General features: G+C 33.9%; 1 protein-coding gene across 1 annotated transcript in view; it reads right to left on the bottom strand.

Annotated features, from left to right (window-relative positions):
• The window catches only part of LOC126969860 (serine/threonine-protein phosphatase rdgC), a 67,063-nt gene that overhangs the window by 19,532 nt on the left and 23,205 nt on the right, over window positions 1-24,326 (bottom strand). The window contains exons 4-9 of the mRNA XM_050815437.1: window positions 19,521-19,611; window positions 10,229-10,371; window positions 9,103-9,267; window positions 2,291-2,457; window positions 1,553-1,589; window positions 615-764 (exon numbers count right to left, since the gene is read on the bottom strand). Coding sequence (XP_050671394.1) covers window positions 615-764; window positions 1,553-1,589; window positions 2,291-2,457; window positions 9,103-9,267; window positions 10,229-10,371; window positions 19,521-19,611 — 753 coding nt within the window. The remainder of the gene's footprint in view (window positions 1-614; window positions 765-1,552; window positions 1,590-2,290; window positions 2,458-9,102; window positions 9,268-10,228; window positions 10,372-19,520; window positions 19,612-24,326) is intronic.

Raw genomic sequence — 24,326 nt, forward strand, 5'->3', positions numbered from 1 at the left:
TATATCTGCGTCATGTCCTACGATCTTTTACACTTTCTAATGATGGGCAAAATAAAGGGCAAGCGACACTTTGGATATAGAAATAAGTCATTGTTACAAAACAAAAACAAATTAGGAAACTTGTTTCGCAAGGCACAAAGTTCTCTGAGCTGACGTCGGAGCGTGGAGAGACACGTGAACAACACAAATTAAAATGAAACACTTTTGGAGTAATAAATTACAAATTATTATTTCATATGAAAACATTTTACATTAACACTGTTGACGCGTTGGGCATTTTTTGGTAGAGGATAATCTTATAGATTCGCGTCACCGACATGCTCATAGCTGGTAAGAAGGTGCTGTGTATATCTTATTAGTGAAATTTAATGGATTTAGTGAAAAGTTCAATGAGTATATACTGTGCATTGTTGAAGTAGTGTTTTTTTTATTATTAAGAATATTATTGAAAATATGTTTGAAAAATAAATTGAAATTAATAATTTAAATGTTTTTAACATTATGAAAATTAAAATTTTCACTTCTATTGGCAGTGTCAACTACTGCCAATTCTTATTAATTGATAATTAATTTTCCTGTGAACATAGTTTGTCATCTCAGTTTCCCCAACTCACCTTTTCTCGTTCCAGACTCTTCACCATGTCCAGGTCGGTGGTGTCTGATATACCACCATGCACCACAAACACTCGGTTGTTGATGATGGTGGCCAGGGGAAGCCAGCGGTATACGTTCTCAACCAGCTTCAGTAATCGTTCTGCATTGTGCTATAATATGATACATTTTTACAGAAAATCATGAACTTTAATTAAAAAAAAAGAAATGAAATAAAACATCTTTCTGTATCAATTACCAAAAAAAAAAAACAATTTATTCTTATATGTTCTAGTTTTGTAACCGAGGACTAAAAAATTAATATATTTGCCTTTATAAAGTTTGTGCGTACTTATATCAAACCGTGTTAACAAATTGATGAGGTTTTCGTTAGATCATATTTTATACGTCTATATAAAGTGACAGATGTGAAAACTTCGAAAAAATAGAGGTTGACAATTAATCTCTATTTTGAGCAGTGAGACCTCGCTTGTCACGCAAAGTAATAAACCTGGCCTGTTCTCATTGGTTGTCTATCAAAAAGAGACTCTATCTATCTTAAAAATTATCTATGAGATTTTTATTGAAAGAAAGCTCCCCATAACATTTTATGTTCATTCCAATCAGTTACTAAATATTATACAGTTGTATAAAAAATGAGGTTTTATATATTGATCAACATTATTATGAGTAACGATAAAAACTGGACATATTATGTAATGTATATCATAAAGTTATAACTTAAACATAAAGTATTCCTTCAACACGCATAAAGATAAGATATACGGCAACGCCAACTGAACATTCGAGAATAAACATCTTCAGAATATTTAATGTAACGCGCTATAAAGAGGCCTTTGAAATACTTTATGGCTTCTTTGAAACGACTTCAATTAAATCGTTACTGTTATAGAATAATTAAAGTTCTTAACATGTTAATAAGTATTAAGTAGTCACTTACCCGATACTTTTGATGTACTTCTCTTATAAACCCATACCTGTGGGAAAGTTAAAGTTTAAATAAGTAATTTAATATTAAAAGGTTAGGTTGTTAACAGAAAATATTAAATTATATAAAGGATTTCTTTATATATATTTGTACATATGTACATACATTATATATTATATAAACACTTAATAATGTTGACTCTCTTCTTTTTATACCGCAATGTTTCACAAAATCACTTCGATGCGTGTTTTGTCTCTACGAGGCATCTTCTAGAGCTGTTAACTCGTCAAACGCTGGTACAAGATGTCTCTCTCAAGATGTTGAAATGATTTGGAACTTGACAGAGTTAACACTAAAGATCATCATTTATTATATTGTGGATAGCAAGTTACTATCGCAAAATAGCGCCTAATTCTATTTTTATTTTTGACCTACTTATGGGATAGTAAACCGCTTCGTAACGTAACGCGTTACGGCGCCATTTTGTCTGGCTTACCTTTCTCTCACACATACGGCAGCGGTAGGCAGGCTCCTCCTATCTCACTCTAATACAAATATACTAACAATTGCTACTTTTCTATTATCAAATAACGATACTAATAATGTACATATACATAATACTAATGAACTCGTCGTGAACGTGGAAGTACCAATACGAATACAGTTTTTATGAAAACATTTAGCTAATTCAAAATTACTAACAACATGAAAATTTTAAATACGATATAAAGTTATGAAAATATAGTTTACCTAGCATTCATGATAAGATCCTCATGGTTTCCTCTGTTCAAATAAACTCCCCCAGGAAATGCCAGTATACAAGCCAATAACAACAGGAACACTTCTAAACTTTTCTTGCCTCTATCCACAAAGTCTCCGTTAAATATGTATGGATTTTCCGTGGATGGCAATCCGTTCTGTGAATAAACAAGATAAAAATATTAACTGTACAAATTCTGTGACCTACTTTTATTTCAATACTACAATTTAGGATTAATAATAATATAAAAAATAAAGTCATAAAACCCGAGTGTCATCTACAAATATAAATAAAATTTTATTTGCAATGCACGAAATACTGAATGCTCATTGGTCAGTTGATGACTATGACGTATTGTAATTGGTCAGATTATAATCAAAACTTATCGTTAGCAAACTTTACTAGCAGATGTTGATTTATATAGCATTTATTCTCTTAAAGCGGTATCTGAAAATTTTCGTCCTATTTTATATTATATAGTAGGTTATTAAAGTTGATGTTTTGTGATATGAAAATAACAGTATTTTGCCAGATTTTTACCACGGGACTTCACTGGGACATGTTATAAGATACATCTCAGAGCTTCATTTTAAAATATGAAAGTTATTGTTTTCTTTTTCTTTAATTCAGTGGTCAAGTTGAGAAGATCAAGTAACGGCTGATATTTTTTTTTATCACAATTGTGACACATCTATATTTTCTTACAAATATAGCGCTGACGTCAGCTACCAAAATGGCTTTCCTCTAAGCTTGGTTTTTCAAATTTCAATTTATAAATAAGGTAAAAAGTTCAAAGTCAATGGTGATAACCTATTATTGGAAAATAATGGAATTTTACAGCATTCTATATTTTGTATTGGTAATAAGTATATTGAAGGCAGTCAACACCGGATTAATGTTATAAGATTTCAATGTTATCGTGAAGTTGAACAAGCTCATAAATAGATTAAGATTACGTCACAGAGACAGTACAAACATAATAATTAATGTACACCGCGAATCCCTACAGATGCGGCAGACCTTGACTTATACGTTCTTACTCAACATCACAATATCTAATCGATATTCTAAAGATTCACTTTCATTATCCATTCAGTGCCGGTGTTTGGGACAAATGCCCTGCTGAGTTTGGGTTTGGCCCTTTTCCACAATTCTCAATCGAGTTAACTTATCGCTGTCACTTGAACGACTATTTTGTATTTCAACCCTTTTCACCGCGCCTTCAGGCAGTACAATGTTTATCGAAATCTTCCAGATGGAAAACTGAGAGGTTTCCTTTTTTAGTATTATTGCCACGTCGCATTTCTATGACCTCTAGCGGTCTTGGGCATCAAGACAAGTTTCTTGCGACACTCTTTGCACCAGTAACTAGTGGAGGCTGGGCAATAGTTGCGACGCTGAGATACTGCATTATCTTAGGATGGTCATTTGGAGAAAATACTATATCTATTTTATATACCCTTGAGCTGGTCTGCCACTACTCTATACTATGATATCCTGACAACAACACTACGATACCACGTTTTGGCATGTACAGAATACGCAGAGCTTCAGAAAGTTCAAGTCGAATAGCAGCATTTTCTTACATTGCTTGTAAAATTTTAGCTCAGTTCAAATGAATGATTTGGCATGACACCAAAAATTGCCACAACAAAATTATCTGTAAATTCGTTAGATCAATTTAAATGCAGCTTCGCGTGAAATATGTTTCTACATAGACTTTTTCGCAACTGTTTTTTTATTTATGTTAGTTTTCTTCACTTTTAGGTTTTTTATTTTCTAATACAAATAAAAATGTTATTAATAGTATAAATGAATGATCTATATCGATTTAAATATAGTTTTATAATATTTAAGAGTGTTTCTGGACAGTGGGTTTTGCAAACACAAGTAGGTAAAAGAGACATTATTTCAAATTGAATTCCGAATTTGCGAAAATTAAAAACATATTAACCTTAGCGGATTGAATTATTTTCCTTAAAAGAAAAGCGACCACAATTCAAATAAAACAGCAGTAATAACGATAAACAAAGAGTACAATAGCAGGCGGTCTATCAACCAATCATACAGTTGAACAATTAAGACGACTCAAGTTAGATGACGCTGACGTTAACGCCACTCCCAATTATTGTGTGGTTCCTACTTACCAGTGTTATGACGCTCGACGCGGACTATGACGTCCGTCCTTAGTAAAGCCTCACAATATAACTTGTGTAGCATTCACATTTGTTAATCATGAAAAGTGTACACAAATGAAGGAATTGATTAAAAGTGACGTCACTTTTTATGTGACGTTATACAGAGAAACATTTTCGTGCTTTTTGTGTCTCCTTTAGACCTTTTTCTCATTATTGTATTATGTTTTAATCTTTAAGTATGATTTGAAACTTACGAATTAACTTACTAAGCGATTTTTATCATTTCGAACTAAACGTCATCTCGACTGATATTAGAATAGAGGTCAAATCAAATTTCTTTGTTTTTCAGAGATATTTGAATGAAATATTAACGAAATCGATGTTTTTATTTAACAATAACTGTTAATAGAATAAAAATGATATAGGTATTCGGGAAATGATGTCTAAATCAACGGAAATGTGTTATAAAAGTTAATGAATTCAAAATGAAACAAAACGATATTTGTGTAAACAGCTTTTACATTACCACTTTATAATCGACAATTTTTTAAAGTATTTAAATGGATTTAGTATGTTATCCTTAAGAGATAGACATATTATGTCATCGCAGACTTTTCTGTAGACCTTTATAAGATACACAATTCCATTATTTTGTAATTTCTGAAAGGGTTTAGACAATGTTTTCGTTGAAAGCTCCCAGACGGCTTATTTTTTCCGACACCTCCAACAAATACCGTTCATATATACAAAAAAATATACAACAACTGATCAAGTTATATACTAAAACCTCCTCGAGAAACACGCTATATATCGGTGAAAAGTAAAGGAAAATCGGTGCAGTACTTTTTTAGTTTATCGCGAACAGACAGACAAACGCGGAGGAGGACTTTGTTTTTTAATATTATGTAGTAATAACATCATTTACAGATAGGCAATGTGTTCTAACAAAGCAGTCTATTGTTATAGTGGTCATAATATGCGGTTTTGGAACGCATCATGGAGGGTTTATGATATTTGAATATATAAAGAAAAATATTATAGTCTGAAGTGCGCGTCATAATACAGGAATATCAATCATTCGGCCGTGGTAATGTAATAGGTACTATTGTGACGTTCATTATCTTGGCTCGTCACCACCTTAGTGTAGTGAATAAGCTGACGGGCAATAGTAAGGCTTAATTTATTGGTAAGTAGATAAATAAAGCCTTACACTAGTAAAGCTGATGAACTCCAGCCACTAGGCTGGAGTTCATCAGCTTACCTAAGCGTTAGTAACAAATCTTACGATTTGTGCTAATTTTGACACCAACTTATTTCTTGTTATTAGATTCTAAGACAGTAAGGGACGAGACGAGCAGGATGTTCAGCTGGTTGTTATTGATACGCCCTGCCCATTGCAATGTAGTGACGCTCAGGATTCAAGAAAAACACAAAAATTCTGAGCGGCACTACTCTAGCGCTCGTCACCTTGAGACATAAGATGTTAAGTCTCATTTGTCCAGTAATTTCACTAGCTACGGCGCCCTTCAGACCGAAACACAATGATGCTTACACATTACTGCTTCACTTCATTTTATTTTTTTCTGTTTATTTATGCTTCAAGTTTATAAGTGTCAATTCTTAAATCCTTAAAATTATACCAATATCTCTATTAAATCTCATATATTTTTTATTAGTAGGCATTTATTAGTACATATAACATTACAGTAACAGTAAAACTGGTATTAATATTGCTCCAATTTTAAGAAAGCAATAAAGCTTCATCATCAATCATTCAAATTAATTATATTAGGGATATTTAGGAACGTTAATATATCACAATATTACTACTAAAATAATAGCAGGTGTAAACATATTGATATGTCAACCAGTCAGACCTCAACACTACATTAGATTTCATATCTATTACACTAACAAGTATGCATAGAATCTCATGATTCAATTTGAGATCGGGAGTCGTAAGGATTCGATGAGATATTTCAATTCACTGAAGTGCCAGTTTCACCCACATTCCAAGCCAGTGAACTGGGACATCACATTTCACTCTTAAAGATATGCATAATATTTGTTATATTCATAATAACTGTTATACTACACTTTTGTTTTCCAATTCGATTTACCGAAAATTATTATATTATTTACGTAGTCAAGAACTTCGAGTAGAAAAAGCACGTACGAAGATGATTCGGTATTCGTCTTGGCTCAGGAGTAATTGTAGAGTGGTAGAAGAGGGCTATTCGCGCTATTTATAACCTAGGTCCTAGAGAATCATTGAGTGCAAAAGTCAAAGAAATTAACATCTTGACTGTTGCTTCTCAATATATTCTTGATAATTTAATGTATGTTCATTAGCACATAAGTGAATTTGCCAGAAACTGTCATAACCATAATGTTAATACCAGGAACAGACATCAACTGATGATGCCTACTACTCGGCTAAGTCGAGTTAGTAAGTCTTTTGTGGGGCGATGTATATGCTTTTACAACAAGATCCCAGAAAATGTTCAAAACAAAGGTGTTACGTTATTCAAAAGAATTGTTAAAAAACGTTTGTGTGGTAAAGGTTACTATAACATAAATGACTTTCTTAATGATACCAAAGATTGGGAATGGAGCGACCGCCCTCAGGCTATTAAATAATAAGTTTAATTGTACAATGTTACTTTGTAAATGTTACTTTAATTATAAACATATTTTTGATGAAAAAAAAAGCCCGTTGAGTTTGTTGCGCCCATTCTTCTCAGGCCTGAGGCATTCACTTTGGAATGGGTGGTAGTTTTTTTGACTTTAAATACTTTAATTTCACATCCTATTTTGAATAAAAATATTTGAATTTGAATTTGCGAGTGTGGACGAGAGCAGGCACCGGGCGAGCGCCGAGCAGTCAGGGAACAGGCTAGCGAAACTCTAAGAAAAAAGGCAGTCTCATCTCTTATAACGTAGTGTTAACATCCTCTTTGTCAGGGAAGAACGATCGAGCGAGGCGGTTGTGTCACACGCGCATGCCGGGTACACTACGTTCTTATTCATCATTTTTTAATCATCATTTCAGCCGGAAAACGTCCACTGCTGGTCAAAGGCCTACCCCAAAGGTCACCTTGACGATCGGTCCTGCGCTGCCCTCATCCATCGTATTCCGGCGATCTTAACCAGATCGTCGGTCCATCTTGTGGGAGGCCTAGCCACACTAAGTCTTGCGGTACGTGATCGCCATTCGAGGACTCTACCATTCCTACAGATCTGCTTATATTTGATTCGATCTCGAAGGGAAACTCCGAGCATAGCACTCTCCTATCCTGACCATGTGACCGGCCTTACCCCGTCACGTTATATTTTTTGTGAGGTCCTCAGAATTTTGAACAAAGCAGAATAGTGCTGGTACTTGCACCTACTACTTAAATCTATACGCCAACTATGGAACGTGGATCTTTTAGACATAAATAATTAATCACCATAATCATCAGCCGGAAGACGTCCACTGTTGGATAAAGCCCACCCCTAAAGGGCCAGAGATCTCCACGGCGATCGGTCCTGCGCTGCCCTAATCCAACGTATTGCGGCGAACCATCTTGTTGGGGACCTAACAACACGGTGTCTACGTGGTAGCCATTCGAGGACTTTACTGCCCCACCGGCCATCTGTTCGTTGAACTATGTGCACTGCCCACTGCCACTTAAGTTTCGCAATCATTTGTGCTATATCGGTTACTTTGATTCTCCTACGAATCTCCTCATTTCTAATTGTATCTCGCAGTGAATCGCCCTCTGAGTGACGATGACCTTTATCATCAGGTAAACGTCAGTTAGCGACTACGTCACATAAATTAGGTTTAGTTTAATTAAAATGATAAATCTCTTTTCCTTTTATAACACACGTCTTAATTTGAATTAAAGGCATTCAAAGGTTAATAAATATATTATTATAAGTTCTAACACAAGTAATCATGGTAATTATAGTATTTTTCAGTTATTTACCATTGCTTTATTTTTAAGATACTATGTCGATCGAAGATAATTTAGAACACTATTATGCAATAGGTCCGAAAATAGCTCTGTGATGTATTGGACTTCAATAATGTATGAGGATTGTTTTCCAACTGTGATTTCTGTTTTCAATATATCACCACTATTTGTATCTTGTCTGATCAAAGAACTGGTCAACGATATTTAAGGCAGCGTTAGCGCTACCAGAATAAAGTAAACTTTTAAGAAACTCGGCTTTTGAATATGGTTAAAACGCTTGTTTCTAACAATCTAATTTCTGATTAGTCCCAATTTATTTCTGTTTGGAAAAACGAAAATAATATTCGCATAGTAAAATGTTAATAGAAAATACACTTATTCCTTGAAATTACTTTAAACTATGATCGTAGATCTTATATACCTGTAAATATTTTAGTTCTTAATTAAATAAAATTAACCGAATGTTTAGAAGCTACGGTAGTCTTTGTTTCCGCATTTTTAATGACCTCATAACCTCGCGCGTCACTGTAACTGACTATATATTTTCATTTTACGTAATTAATAATATCAATTTTCTGTTATGCATTTGATCCTACCAAATACATAGTTAAAAGTACGCCTGCCAGCCAAAGAAGTCTGCAGAGATTATAGACCTCCATTTAAATAATGATGTATTTGATAGATATTTTCTGTGGTAGGTACCTTGTGAAATATAACCAGCAAGTCATCCAGCTTGCCGTGCAGGTCACCACATATAGTGATCTGACTGGATATAGATGTTGTTGCTACGTTGATGTTTGGGAGTCTCTTCAAGGTTTGTGCAGCTTCCTTCAGAATCTGAGCCACGTACTTCGGGTGTAGACGATGCTGAAATATCCAACTTATAAGAATATGTACATTTAAATATTTTCTATAATTGGATATTTTATGTCTCTTCATTGGCACGTCTTCTGATTTCGTCTCTTTAGCAGATGTGGAAAACGAGGGTCTACATAGTTATGCTAAATTATTTTCGTACGAAATCGGAAGTTAAAGTCTACCTTATGTACAAATTATACTGGGATTGTGAATGACTCGATAGCTTGTCGTTCCGTAAGTTGAGTGTCTAATTCCGCATTTATCACGAGGATATTTTCCTGGCCTAGGGCGAACTTTTACAGTGTGGCTATCACGGAACTTTTATCCTCGTACAACTTAACTATGGAATGATCATCCTTGCGTGGTGTTTGCAGGAAGAGACGGCCAAACCTTAAAATAGTACTTAGAACAATCTAAAGCCTCCACCCTAGAGGCTTACTTCTGCGGTGTCGGATTAACTTTGCCTCTTATTAAGTTTCGAATTTTTCAGGGCCTAGATTCTTAGGATATCAGTACAGGTAACATAAAATAAAGTTGTAGGTGAAAAATGTTTAAGGCCACGATATTGAAAATATAGAACATGAATGAAATAATTAATAATGTTACAGTACTAATATACACGTTTGGCAAAATCCTTAGTAATCTTTTTAGGAATATTGTCAGAAGGGTCTGATATTTAGCATAGAAAATTTAAAATAATTAATTCAGCCTATAAGGATCCCAAGTTTTTGTTAGTTTTGATGAATTATGAAAAGATTATGGTTATAGTTTGATCAAAATACCTCAATAAAGGTCTATCACGAAAAGAAAATCTTAAATTTATTGTATGTTTGGTTTACGTATTCATTTGAACGGAATACGACATTAAGGAGTATTGAAGATGCTTTATTCAAAACAAAGTCAAAGGACATAATTAAAAGCTTGAAAAATACTTCAAAGGATTCATAATAATAAATCATCTTTATATTACCTTTTTCTTGCGAAACATCTCAATGAGCAAATCGACATCTTTTTTCTTGAGTGGAAACTCAATGTCTGGTCCACGTGACTTGGGTGGCGCTGTCTCGTCAATGCCTCCGCCTTCGTCAGACTCCTCCGAAAATACTTGTTCCACTAAAATATATCACAATGTTATACTTGTTAAGTGACACTTGGGTATTGCAGAAGAAAAGAATTAACGCAGTTGAGATGCGATCACTGCGTAGTATGTAATGTCCGAATACGAGCGCGGTGTGATCTGAAAGATGTTGTGACAAAGACACGTGGAGCAAATGAATGAAGAAAGAATGACGCATCAAATATATAAGACAAGTATGTATGGGCAAGTCAGTCGCGAAAGACCTCGTAGAACATTCGTCGACAAAATTGGGGTCGTATTGAAAAAAGCACCCAGAACCGGCGAGCATGTATGAAAAGGGTAACGAATGCAGAGGAAGCGCGAGAGGTTTGTAAGGATAGAAGCAAGCGTTCTATTTTCTCTGACTACCCCACGGGAAACAGGTGTGTGTGTGTGTTTATTCTTGTTCCACTAAAATATATCACAATGCTATTATAATGTGTCGAGGTACATTATATCATTTATCACGGTCCCTTTCGAGGGATAATCCGATAAAATCTGATGTACCCATCGTATAACATATCACAAACAAATATATTTTGTCTACTTGCGCTTGTGTTGTGATTTATTTTATACATTTCATTTACGTTTGAAATATTATGACTTTTGCGTAGAATTTTTTTGTGATTTTTTAACCGAATTCAAAAAAGGTTCTCAATTCGTCAGTATGTTTTTTTTAATGTTTGTTACCTTAAAACTTTCGACTGGGTAAACTGGTTTTTATAATTCTTTTTTAATTGAAGGCTGGTGCTTCCCGTGTGGTTCCATTGTAATTTGGTCCAGATTTGACAGTGGCATACATGAGAGAACCTTAAAATTCTTTAATTTGCTATACATACGTATATCAAAGTGGATGATAAATTAACGAATAACTCAATATCGCGCCAACCGATTTCAATGATTCTTTTTTTATGGGAAAGGAAATACTTTAAAGATAATTTGGTGAGAGTTTAGTTAGGTTCTGATTACGGAATTCATGACAAAGTAACGGAACTCTTCAATTCTTAGGAACAAATTAACAATACTTGGCAGAATCTTTTTTATGCTAACCGGATATTTAAGCTTCATCTACCATAACATAGCTATGGTCAAGTAATCGTCGTAGTCGAATATGATGATCAATGGGACTCCTTAACGACTTACAGTAAGGGTGCGGTCTGTGGCAGAATTTCTAACTGTCTGTAATAAAATTGCAAAGCGGTTACGTTCATTGCAACATTGCAAAAATTTTTGTATATCTACACATATTTGTTAGTTAGTGTACTTCAAATTCACTAAAAATTATAAAATAAAATAAAAATTAACAAAAAACAACCGACTTCAAAAACACTATTCCAAAACAATAGATATAATATGCACTAAAAAGTATAAAAAAAATTGTGTATTCTTATACAATGTAATTAATAAATCTAATTCTAGTTACGATTATTGTAATTTTTGGAGTCGGTGTCATCCAAGATAGCTTTGTAACTACATACATAGCTATAGGTGAGATGTGCTTGAGTCGTGAGGAGGCAAGAGGCGAGAGCGGGTCGCGGCGGAAGCACACCGATTCCAAAAATAGCAATAATCGTAACTAGAATTAGATTAATTAATTAGATTATATAAAAATACACAATTATTTTTATACTTTTAAGTGCATATTATATCTATTGTTTTGGAAAAGTGTTTTTGAAGTCGGTTGTTTTTTATTAACTTTTATTTTATTTTTATAATTAGCCTTAATTACTCTTTACAAATTTAAACAATTTGTTATTTTTAAGTGATAAAACTTCTGCGATTACAAAATAATTTTGTATACAAAAATTTTTGGACGGTGCGTGATTATGTTAGGACAACGTGTGAATCCCGCAAGTGAAGGATATCACTTAAAATTAACAATCTGTTTATGTTAGCAAGAACGACATCTCAAGTCAATTTACTAATATGTAATTATTGGGGTTGGGCAGGTTATCAACTGTTAAGTAGATCCTGTAGATGATGCCACAACCTGAGAGTTGAAGAAGACATACCAAATTTAATTTATATACTCTTTAAAAGCTAGAAGAGCTATCAGCCATTGAAAATTCCTTACGATACAAAAAAAACCATTTAAAAATGTTTCAAATCAAATCAAGTCATTTATTTGCATAGATTGAGGGGGTGCACTTGGTGTTACACTAAAATTATAAGTGCTTACATTCTGCCGGGTAGGCATGCAAAAATAATACTATACTAATTCTTATTCTATTTTAAACACACAACCACTTAAAAACAAAATAATGAATGTACATAATATATCTAGGTACTAACTATAGATTCATGTTTGTTAAATACTCTTCAAATGAATAATAATTCTTCGTTATTAAAAATTCCTTAATTTTATTCTTAAAAGAGTTCATATTTGAGTTTTGGGGCGCTTATAATGCGGTTAGTTTATTATACAGTTGAGAAGATATATTAAATTACTATAATAATAATAATAATAAATTCTTTATTGACATACACATCATTACAAATATAAAATGAACAATTAGGATACGCGATGAAACAAAAGGCAGAAGGAACAGGCTCAGCTTCACCTGACATGGACTGACTATAATTACCAAAAAATGTCGTTGTAGGTATGCTACGTGAAACATACTTTATATTTTCTGCGTTTACAATCAGAGTGTCTAAATAATCGATTATTTGTTAACTTTATATACATATATTAAAGAATGTTACTATTTTGATGCTATCAATACACATTTTAATTTTATTTATATGTACAGTGCGTAGGTAGGTGTAGGCGTAGGTATCCGAGTGCCGGCTGAAATCATTCATCTTCGTGTTATAACTTCAAAGCATATTATAAATGAAGTAATATAGGAAATCCTTGTTAGCAACGGGTCATGATCAAATATTTCATCGGTGGTGGAAAGGAAAAATCAAATGTAGCGTCAATTGGCCAATTGATTCAATTCAGAGAGCAACTTTAAAAAAATATATTGCAACGTTTGTATTTATTAAGGGATTTTCGAAATTTTGTGACCATTGAATTAAGGTTTTAAGAAAAAAGTGACATTTAATTCAAGAGGTATTTTGAGTAAGGGAAATTAAATTTGTAATCAAAATACACTGAGTCTTGTTCAGGTTGTGGCTCCATCCGAGATTATAAGCTCTGGGTTTAGTTAAATTAAATTTGTAATGAAAAAATTATAGATAGTTTTAGCGAAAATTATTATTTTTTGACCTTTGTTCTTTAATACTTTTTTTTTCATATACGGGAATGATGGGGAATTTAAATATTTTATTTATAATTATGTGTTACTTGTTGGGAATTAATGCACCATCGCTGTCATTTTTTGATTTAGATTGACCAGACTATAGACATATCGATAGAGGATTCAAAACCCTATAGTACCTACTATCAAATAAAACACATTTACCAAAATGACGTTTCATTTGTTTTTCCTTTCCATCGTAGATATGATACTAATTGTCGACCCGACGTACTCTGTTATGTCATTATAAAAATATCATTAATGAATTTCTCAAAGTCAAGTTAATGAGGAATGTTAACCTAAAAAGTGGTGATTAATTACTATCAGTTGTATTCCAATCTGATGAAAAAATAGAAATAGCAAAGATATAAATATTTTATTCATAGTACGAAGGTATAGTTGTTACTAGGTATTGTTTTTTGAGACGATGAGGTGCTATATTCGATTTTCCATACTATTTAAAAGATTCTATTATATACCTTCTTTCTAACGACTTCAACATGTTTTCAATTATGAACTGAATTTACTTTAATTAAATTTCTGATTCTCTTGAGATTAAAGCTTGAAATATATGTTTATTTTAAGAAAATCAGGGACGAGACAAGCAGCTGATGGTAATTACCTATTAGGTATCCATTATAATGCAGTGTCGCTCGGGATTCTTGATAAAACCCAAAATCTATGAGCGGCACTACAACTGCGCTCGTCAGCTTGAGACATAAGGTGTTAAGTCTCATTTGCCCAGTAATTTCACTAGCTACGGCGCCCTTCAGACCGAAACACAGTAATGCTTACACATTACTGCTTCACGGTAGAAATAGGCGCCGTTGTGGTATCCATTATCTAGCCGGCATCCTGAGCAAAGGAGCCTCCCATTAGTAATGTTATCATAAGATAGAGTATGTTTGAGTTTAAGTTTAATTATCCGCAGAAAATTGATTTTGAACACCCGTTATTAGTGTTGTTGGCAACAATAATATCGTATCAATTTTGTGTCATTAACAACGCGTCGTGCTCACATTGTTGCCAGACATGTCGTGTGCCGAGGCTCTCCATTTAATAGCTGCAAGCACATTCTTACCTCACACTATAATATTATATTGTTTATAATTTTATACCAGGTGTCTACTATATTGATATTGTGTATTATGAGACTTCAAGGATAGGGATTTGTTTGGAATCCCGCGATTGCAGATGTGTGTCAATGTTTATACCTATTAGGTATTATAAAATATATTATTAACCTCAGAACTATGGTATATCACTTTAAACATAACATATAGTTATATATTTAACACATATCTATATATTTTTTTATGGAAGATTAGGAAATCGAGTGTCCGGTTCCCCTGATGTTAAGTCCGCCCATATTCTCTTACAACAACAGAGGAATTGCAGGAGCATTGTTTACCTTTAAGGAAGGTCCCGGAAACACCGCACAAGGAAGCTCATTCCACAGCTTTGTAATACGTGGAAGAAATTTCCTTTAAAAAAAGCACTGTGGAGACACATCCAGATAGTGGGGATGATATTGTAATTTGTGGCGTGAAGTGCGAAGGTGGAATTCAGTGACAGAAATCAGGTGAAATAGCTCTTCGGAGCACTCTCCGTGATAAATGCGGTAAAAGGTACACAGTGACTCGACGTCTCTACTTAACGCCAACTGATGTAGACGTTCATAGAGCACGAAGTCAAATGGTTCGAGCTGATACTGGGTTGCCCCAGACAATATTATTTTCAAAACATGATAAAAGTAATAAAAGCTATTCATTCAATTAAAACACTATTATTGCTTCGGAAACAAATTGCGCACTGAAAGAGAAAATACGAAGAAAAAAAATAGCGGGTAGCACTCCAGAAGTGAAAACTTGAACATTAACGTTGTGCATTTTTGAATATTTTGCAATGGTTAGGGAATAAATTCGCACGAATTGCTTTATTAATCAATATGAAGGTACTAGCATTAATGTGGTTAAATACAATATTCATGTATTGAGCTATCTATCGTACACAAAAATGACAATTTGTATTATATTAAAAAAAATTAACACTTCAGAACTGTTACAATATTTTACGTTAAAAAGTTTATTCTCCAGATAAATCAACTTTCATCCATATTTCAATGACTGTCTTACGAATTTTCGATCAGGTCACGTGTCCTGACGGGAATTTAACATTTTATACCCATTCATAATTATAACGACGTCTTACGAATTTTCGATCAGGTCACTTCTTCGTTTTTAGTTCAAACACTCTTGCAGTCAGGGGCGTGCATATCATATAGGCAATTAGGCAGTGCCTACCTCACTATCTTATATATAAAATTCTCGTGTCACAATGTTCGTTCCTGTACTCCTCCGAAACGGCTTGACCGATTCTCATGAAATTTTGTGAGCATATTGAGTAGGTCTGAGAATCGGCCAAATTTTTTTTTTAATTGTTGGATTATGAGGCAGCATTAAAAATACATACAACTTCAAATTTTCACCCATCTACGATCAACAGTTACTTTTGTATCGCGATTTTAATATCGGCAATACAACGTTTGCTGAGTCAGCTAGTGAACCTAAATAAATATAGCACTAGTGTTATAGTTAATTTAATACCTACTGTAGGCAGTCTTATACAACTTATGTCGTACTGAAACCCAACTACGACTACTTAACTCTACAGTGCCTAATTTTTTTTTTTATGGAATAGGAGGACAAACGATCGTACGGGTCACCTGGTGTTAAGTGATCACCGCCGCCCACATTCTCTTGCAACACCAGAGGAATCACAAGAGCGTTGCCGGCCTTAGAGCGTTGCCGGCCTTAATTTGCTAGATGTTATAAAAAAAGTAATATATTTATAAAATACAATGTAATCAATATTGTACGTGCTATATTTAAGTTGTTGCTACAATATAACCATAATTGACTCGCAAGCTGTTTGATCGTTCAGATATGTATGTATAACTGAGTTGTAATAGATACGAATGTAATGAAATTTATTTACAGATAACGTACGTATTAAGCACTATTTCTTCCCCCTTAAAAATGAAATTCATAAAAAAAATTATCCAAATGCTCAGAATTTATGTATAAGTAATTTATTTTAAATAAAACTAAATTTAATTAAATGGATTACTTATATTCATCACGGACATAGGATTTAGAAAAATACAAAGATTATTCGACATATTATCTATCTAATAATAGCTAGAGCGTTGAATGTATCTGTGTGACCAAGTGCCAAAGGTCACGCTACCTATAAATCCTATTAACAGTACAAAATGTGCATAATGAAACTGCAATGTAATAAATGTGCTTGGTTTACAGTGAATGTGGAAATGTAGGTCTCTACTACCGCAGTGTTTGTGGCTGAGGTTTTTAAACTTACATTTCTGCAACAAGATATAAATGCTTAGAAATAAAATGGTTTCATAACAGAGTTTAAGTGCCCATGATAAGAAAAACTGCAGAACAGTTTGCGTTGCAATATTTAATTTTAATGTTGAAATAATATAAGTTCGCCAAAATTTTCGCATATCTCATTCTTTTAGTGACAAATTGTTTTATATTACAGTATTTTACTTTATACATATATTATTGTAATTTTAACTGGGTGAATATCTTTTAATAAAGATATATTATTATTATTATCTGCCAAATTGGAGACGTTTTGAGAAAAGCAGAGGTCCGAAGCACCCGCAACCAGCGAGCATATATGAAAAGAGTAATGAATGTAGAGGAAGCGCGTAAGGTTTGTAAGGATAGAAGCAAATGGAATTCTATTGTCTCTGCCTACCCCGACGGGAACAAGGCGTGAGTATGTGTATGTGTGAATGTATTATCTGCCAAAGTCAAACGAAAAATTAGGCCAAAAGGTGACTGGAATCGAAAAAATCAAAAAGTAGCATTTAATATTGTATGAAAACTTGTACACCTGATGGCCATAGTGCCATACCAATACATTTAGTAGTATTTGTGTGATTGCTCTCTTAAGAAAAGACGGTTGTATTTTAGATATACGTATATATGTAGAAAAGCGTTCACCCGCGACTTAGGCTGAGATCTATAAAGGATACTTAGACTTTGGTCAGACTTTACTTACGAAAACTTAGCTGAGTGTAAGCTTAACATAATCTTTGATATCGTTGTTATTTAACAGTTTAAGTTATACTGACCTTAAGCTAAGGCAATGCAAAAGTCAATTTCACGTTTTATCACACTCAGCTAAGTTTTACGTATGTAAAGTCTGAGCAAAGCCTGAGTAGATATAGATCTCAGCCTTAGTCCTTTTGTCATTCCTTTATCAGACTGCAAACGATATTATGTCCTTGCATGTGTATAGAACGCCATTGTATGAACGCAAATTTATAATTTGTCATTGCGACAACCTTAGAGATGATTATATTTCCTTTGTTCTTACATCAAGATCAATTAAAAATTTGTAAAATGTTTCCATTGTCCTTTGGCAACATCTGATAAAGTGTGTACAATATTATAAGTAAGGGATAATTCTTACCAATTTCGATCACTTAAAATGCTGAAAGTAGTTGGGAACACTGATGAATTGATTTACGAATATTGCTTAATAATTCAACCAAGCAACTCATATTTGAAGTGTACTAATTTCCAAACGAAAAAACCAACTAATGAACATTATATTTCTTCTTTAACAGGTGTGTATGCTAGCGGATGTCGGGAATGAGTGATCTAAATATAGATCTATTTGCGTTGATCCGTTTTAGGTCAACTGTGTTAGCTAGCTTTTCCCCCACGCGGTTTTTCTTTTTTCTACTCTACAATTTACAATTAATGATCTACAAAAATCGTGGATCTGTTTAAAATCAATGTTTGTATCCTATGCGTTCCAAAAACCATGATTATAATGAAACTTAGATAGTGTTCTGGGGTCACTTGCGATGGTTCCAGCCTTAAAAAGTCTAAATGTTTGTTTTCGGCTCCTTATATATTTTATATTTTTATTATTTAACGTGGCATTACATACCAGACACAGTTTATTACATATTGATTTAATTTAGGCGAAATATTCACACTGAAATAACCTTACTTATCAATGATAAAAGGTGCATCCTAAAATCGGCTATGCATGTAATCCAAAGTTAATAATATAATTATAAATTAAATCAGGCAATTAGGCCATCTTTTTCTTTGAAAATACTTTTTTTAATTTTAAAAACCTTTTTTTGTCGCTATTTACGAAAAATATAAAGCAAACAATGACGTTCTATACACATATATAAAGAAATAACATTCACAGTCTGATAACGGAACGGCAAAAGTGTGCTTAAAGACAATGTAAGCACACTTTTCTTCTTAGTCGTGTGTCAACTGTCACTGTCCGAATCGACTTCTAAATTATAAACAACTGGAGTAAATGCGGCAATGAAAAGATGTAGCAGTCGAAGTTGCAAGTTCCATATTTCGGCTTTGATGTTATACGAAGTGATTTGTATAGAACGTCATTGGCGGCATGCATTAAATCTGATGAAAAGTAATGGAATTTATTACGTTTGAGAACGAAAATAAAACAAATTTGAGAAATAATACATAGAAATTAAATTTGTGTCCAAAATTTATGAAGGATGCGGGTCTCGAACCCGGATCGAGTTCCGGTTTGAGTTCCGTCCGAGCGCTCTTCCAAGTGAGCCAAATTAACTAACTTTCAACTTCAATTCAACTCTCAGGATGTGGCTTCATCTACAGGATCTATCAGTAGGTATAGTCTATAGTCGATAACCTGCAACCACCATAATCATATATTGGGGTTGAGCAAGTTAGAAGTTGACTTGCCATGTCGCCCTTTAAAATCTAAAGTGAGGGTTATCACTTTAAAAATAACACATTGTAAAGAATAATACATAGATATTAAGTAATATAAGGTATACTTACAAACAGAAGCAGTCCGTGACGTGCGTTCAGATGACAAGCGACCAGTAGTGTCCCGCATGTGAGTCAGCAATGCATTAAAGAAGTTGTACAACTGAAAAATAACTTTCATTTTATATTCGTTTGAAAACTCTCGAGAGCTGAGTCAACTTTTATACCCACACGATAAAATAGAAGTTATGGATTAAAGAATTGCTGCGGCAGATATGAAATTTTCAACTTTTCAGTAAATATCAGTATCACTTCTACAATAAATATTAAATATTTGTGTCGCTTGGTAAAGGTTTCGCTAAAATGATTCCTCTATTTACACTAGTAAGAATTATTCTCGAATGTTCTCGTATAGTGTAGGTAGTAACAAAACATATTTCGTTGACGGATGTCTGTTGTTTTTTTATTAAAGATTGCAAAATTGTTGGCTGTGAAAGGCTAGATGACTTGGTGTTGCGTAGAGGCGTCGCTTCATTGTGTGTCTTTTACCGCATTTACCAAGGGGAGTGTTCCGGAGAGCTGTTCACCTATTTCCTGCCGCCGAATTCCACCTCCGCACGACTCGCCACAAATTACTATATAATCTCCAACCAGCACGGTGCTATCAAGAAACTTTCTTCCATGCATAACCAAGCTGTGGAATGAGCTTCCTTGTGCGGTGTTTCCAGTACGATAACACTTGGGTACCTTCAAACAAAGCGCGTATACCTTAGCAAAAGGCCGACAACGCTCCTATGATTACTCTGGTATTGCAAGAGAATGTGGGCGGCGGTGATCACTTAACATCAGATGAACCGTACGCTCGTTTAACCTCCTCTTCCATAGAAAATAAAGACTTCTACTGAAAAGTTTTAAAATTATCAGGGCTGTAGTACCCATTACGCCAATCACTGTGCGTTGTCTTATAATATGGTTTCATATCCTGCATGGATATTTCATAAACTTCGTGTGTTTTTATAACATGCCAAAAACAACATGTTAACGAATGTCATGCGGTCTTTCTGTTATCACCATAACATTCGTTTTCTAAAGAGCACGAATTTTACGCTATGGATGTGGATATTTAATATCCACTGGTAAAAGAACTGCAAAGAAACCTCGGAAGACGCCAACTGCTGGATAAAGGCCTCCCCAAAGATCTCTATGACGATCAGTCCTGCGCTGACCTTATGGAACCTATTCTGGCCATCTTGCCCAGATTGTGGGTCGATCTTGTGGGGGGCCTGCCAAAACTACGTCTTTCGGTACGTGGTCACCATTCTAGAACTTTACTACACCAACGGCCATCTGTCCGTTGAACTATGTGCCCTGCCCACTTCAGTTTCGCAACCATCTGGGCTATGTTGGTGGGCTTTGGATCTGTTGATTTCTGATTCGATTTCTCAGGGAGACTCCAAGCATAACCCTCTCCATTGCTCTCTAAGCGACCATGAGCTTCCTCATAAAGTAATAGTAAGCGACCACGTCTGTGTACAGTAAGTAATTAATACAATTTTATTGAACAGGCTAGAATTACATGAATTTTGAAGTTTCTTTTTTCTGTCGGATAAATTATTCTCGAAAACAAAGGTTTATTATAGACTCGGATGTTAAAAACATAATATAATGTATCAACATAATATATATCAATACTAGCTGACCCGACAGGTGTTGTTCTGTTCCGAAAAAAGAAATCCGTTCTTAGCTAACCTCTACTCGGTGAAAAGAATATTCCTACCAAATTTCAAGTCTTTAGCTCTAATGGTTCTAGAGATATCGTGATGAGTGACTATAAACGTGGAAATCTCTTATCTATATATAAATAGATAATTTCATCTTCACCAACATGAGTTCTTCCTTGTTATCTATTATTTAACAGATTGTATTTATACAAATGATTTAGGTTTTATTTAGTGTTAATTCCGCCAATATTTGTTTTTAAAACAATTCGACACGTGTTTCGCCTCTACACGAGGCATCCTCAGGACGTGTTGTCTCGCCAAAATCTGGCACGAGACTGAATCAAATGAGCTGGAAGCCGCTGTTTTATACCCTCGTCCCATGAAATGACGCGTTGTGATTGGTCGGCTGTTGTGACGTATTACCCCCGGAAGAGACACGTAACAAAGGTGATGGGATTAAATTTGTTTGTTCATTCAACAATGTAAACATGTTATTTTTGTGTTTTATTATTTCTAATTGCTCTAACACATTTAAGCGAAATCCTTTTTCACATATATGTAAAATATTAAAATTATTATTGTTTCCGAGTAAGTGACCTGTATCAATTAAATGTTTCGCGAAGTGTGATTTTTCGGGATGATTATTCCTAAATGCGGCAATATGTTCCTTTAAACACACTAAAGAAAACCTAAATCATTTGTATAATTATGGATTTCCGCAAAGTAACGCCTAATTCAATAGATTGTATTTAAATGATCGTTCGTTTTTATTGTTGATTCTCTTTCTATTTAACCGACTTCAAAAAAGAAGAAGGTCCTCAATTATTCGGTATTTTTTTATGTTTGTTACCTCAGAACTTTCGACTGGGTAAACCGAATTTGATATTTTTTTAAATTTGAAAGCTGGGCATCCAAGAGAAAACCATAAAAGTTACCATAAAAATTATTATTTGCGCTTAGTCTACGCATACTTATATGTGCGCGACAAATGGACGAATAACTCAATATCACGCCAACCAATTTCGTTGTCAGCAACGGTAGGTTTGTAACTATATGCATAGTTGTAGATGAGATGTGCTTGTGTGTGTTATAATGAAATTGTTTCACAGCGGAACTGTCAAACCGTGCGTCACTAAATTTGTGCGTCTCATAGAAAATATGTCAACAACAAAACAATAATAGATCAGATCTTCAGTTAAATTTGGTTCGTGTAAGATGTAAGTTATTGGGCACTACAGCAGTGCCAATAGCTTGTAGCATCATCACGGCTGGCTGTTCGTGTCCTATATAAGCTAGATTCCTAAGTTCAATTATTCATATTTACAAACAAATAGCCGGGTTTCCCTGGACTCCTTCCCCTAAGACCATAATATTGTATTAGCTTATAAGTTTAATAGTCTCGTAAATAGGGTTACAGAAATAAGTATTCTGATACCATACATATAAGGCCTAAATTATTAAATGCTTCTATAATTAGATAGTAAACTCTGATGTAAATATTTTATAGTAAATGCAATTTGATGTTTTTTTCGAGTATTCATTACTATTGTGAATTCTAAGTGGAAACTTTGTCCAAATACAGTGGTTATATGAATTGTGTGTGTTTAAATTGTCACCCCCTTCTACACATGTAAGAGAAATAGAAGGGTCCTTTAAATTTTCCTTGATTTAGCTTAAATTTTTCAATGATCACTCCGTCAATCTTTACCAATCACATGCATTAAGGGATCCGTACCCCAAGTGTAACAAATGGGAATTATATTTCTAAAACTCAGCTATCCAATCCGTAGTGGTCAATATTATAATCAATAAAAAATATTATATAAAAGTATCAGTTATCTTTATCGTATCGTTCACTCGAAACCTTAACTATTGTGTGTATCGAATTCGATAAGTTTTCGTGTTTGGGCTACTGAAAATATGTTTAAATATAGTATGTTGGGTACATGTGAAAACTGTACAGATAAAACATCATAAAACAGCTGTCGCTTTTATACTGTATATTATATCGTATAACAGGATATGACGAAAAGGATTGTAGAATAGGATAAAAAATTAAAATGACACAAATATAATGGTCAACCTTAGATCATTTATACGTCTAGATAGAGTATGACAGCTGTGAAAACGTCGAAACAAATTGACTTTGGAACTAACCCCTAATCAATCATCAACATACGTCTAAATAGAGTCTCTTGCTGTTAGTTAGACAATTTATGAGAACAGGCCAGGAATATTAGTATAGCGTGCATGACAACCTACGTCTTACACTCGCGATTTGTATGACACTTTGTGTTAGTGTGTGTGAATTGCTCTAAATAGAGATTAGTTCTAAACATATTCTTTTTCGACATTTTCACAGCTGTCGTATAAATGATTTAAGATCAAGATTATTTTTTGAGATCGAGTATATTGAAAAATGATTAAAATATTCTTCTTTTATTGTATTTTGGTTTGAGCTAATGGTCTTGTTACTAATGCTCTAAATATATAAAACTAAACTAAGTAACTTAATAAGATATGATTTTTGATTGATTTTGTACATTGTCTTTTCAGATAACAACTAGGCTCGTATAATTTAAGGTTAGTTTGGAATTAAAGAGAACTTGAACGTTAAGGAACTATCAACCCTAACACCTTTGATATTATTATAAGGGCGCAGATTACCATTAGGAAATGTGAATCGATGGGGCTACGAACGGGGTTAATGATAAAAGTTGTTTAATTGGGGCAAACTTCGTACTTAGGTAATAATGATGTTAAACGGAGCTTCGCTGGGAAGCTTTTAAATATATTTATTTTTTTGTAAGCAGTCAAAAGGAGTTTTGTATTATTTATTTATCCGAAAATAAATTTTAAATAGGCAGATTATTAACGAAACCTATAGAAAGCTTCAACAATAGGAAACATAAATCGAACAGCGGATGAGGGGGGTGACAATTTTGAGTTTTCATGTGCTGATACATCATTTATACATCTAGAGAGACTATGACAGTTGTGAAAAAGACGAAAAAAAAAATAGAATTTAGAATTAACCGCCATTTTGAGCAATTAATTTATTACAGCTTGTCACGCACAATCAACTAATATTCCCGGCCTGCTTTCATCGGTTGTCTAAGGCTTCGTACACACGGCGTTGCCCTGCACGTTTTATTTG

The sequence above is a fragment of the Leptidea sinapis genome, chromosome 19 (genome assembly GCF_905404315.1).
Source record: "Leptidea sinapis chromosome 19, ilLepSina1.1, whole genome shotgun sequence".
In the NCBI taxonomy this organism is placed as follows: Eukaryota; Metazoa; Arthropoda; class Insecta; order Lepidoptera; family Pieridae; genus Leptidea; species Leptidea sinapis.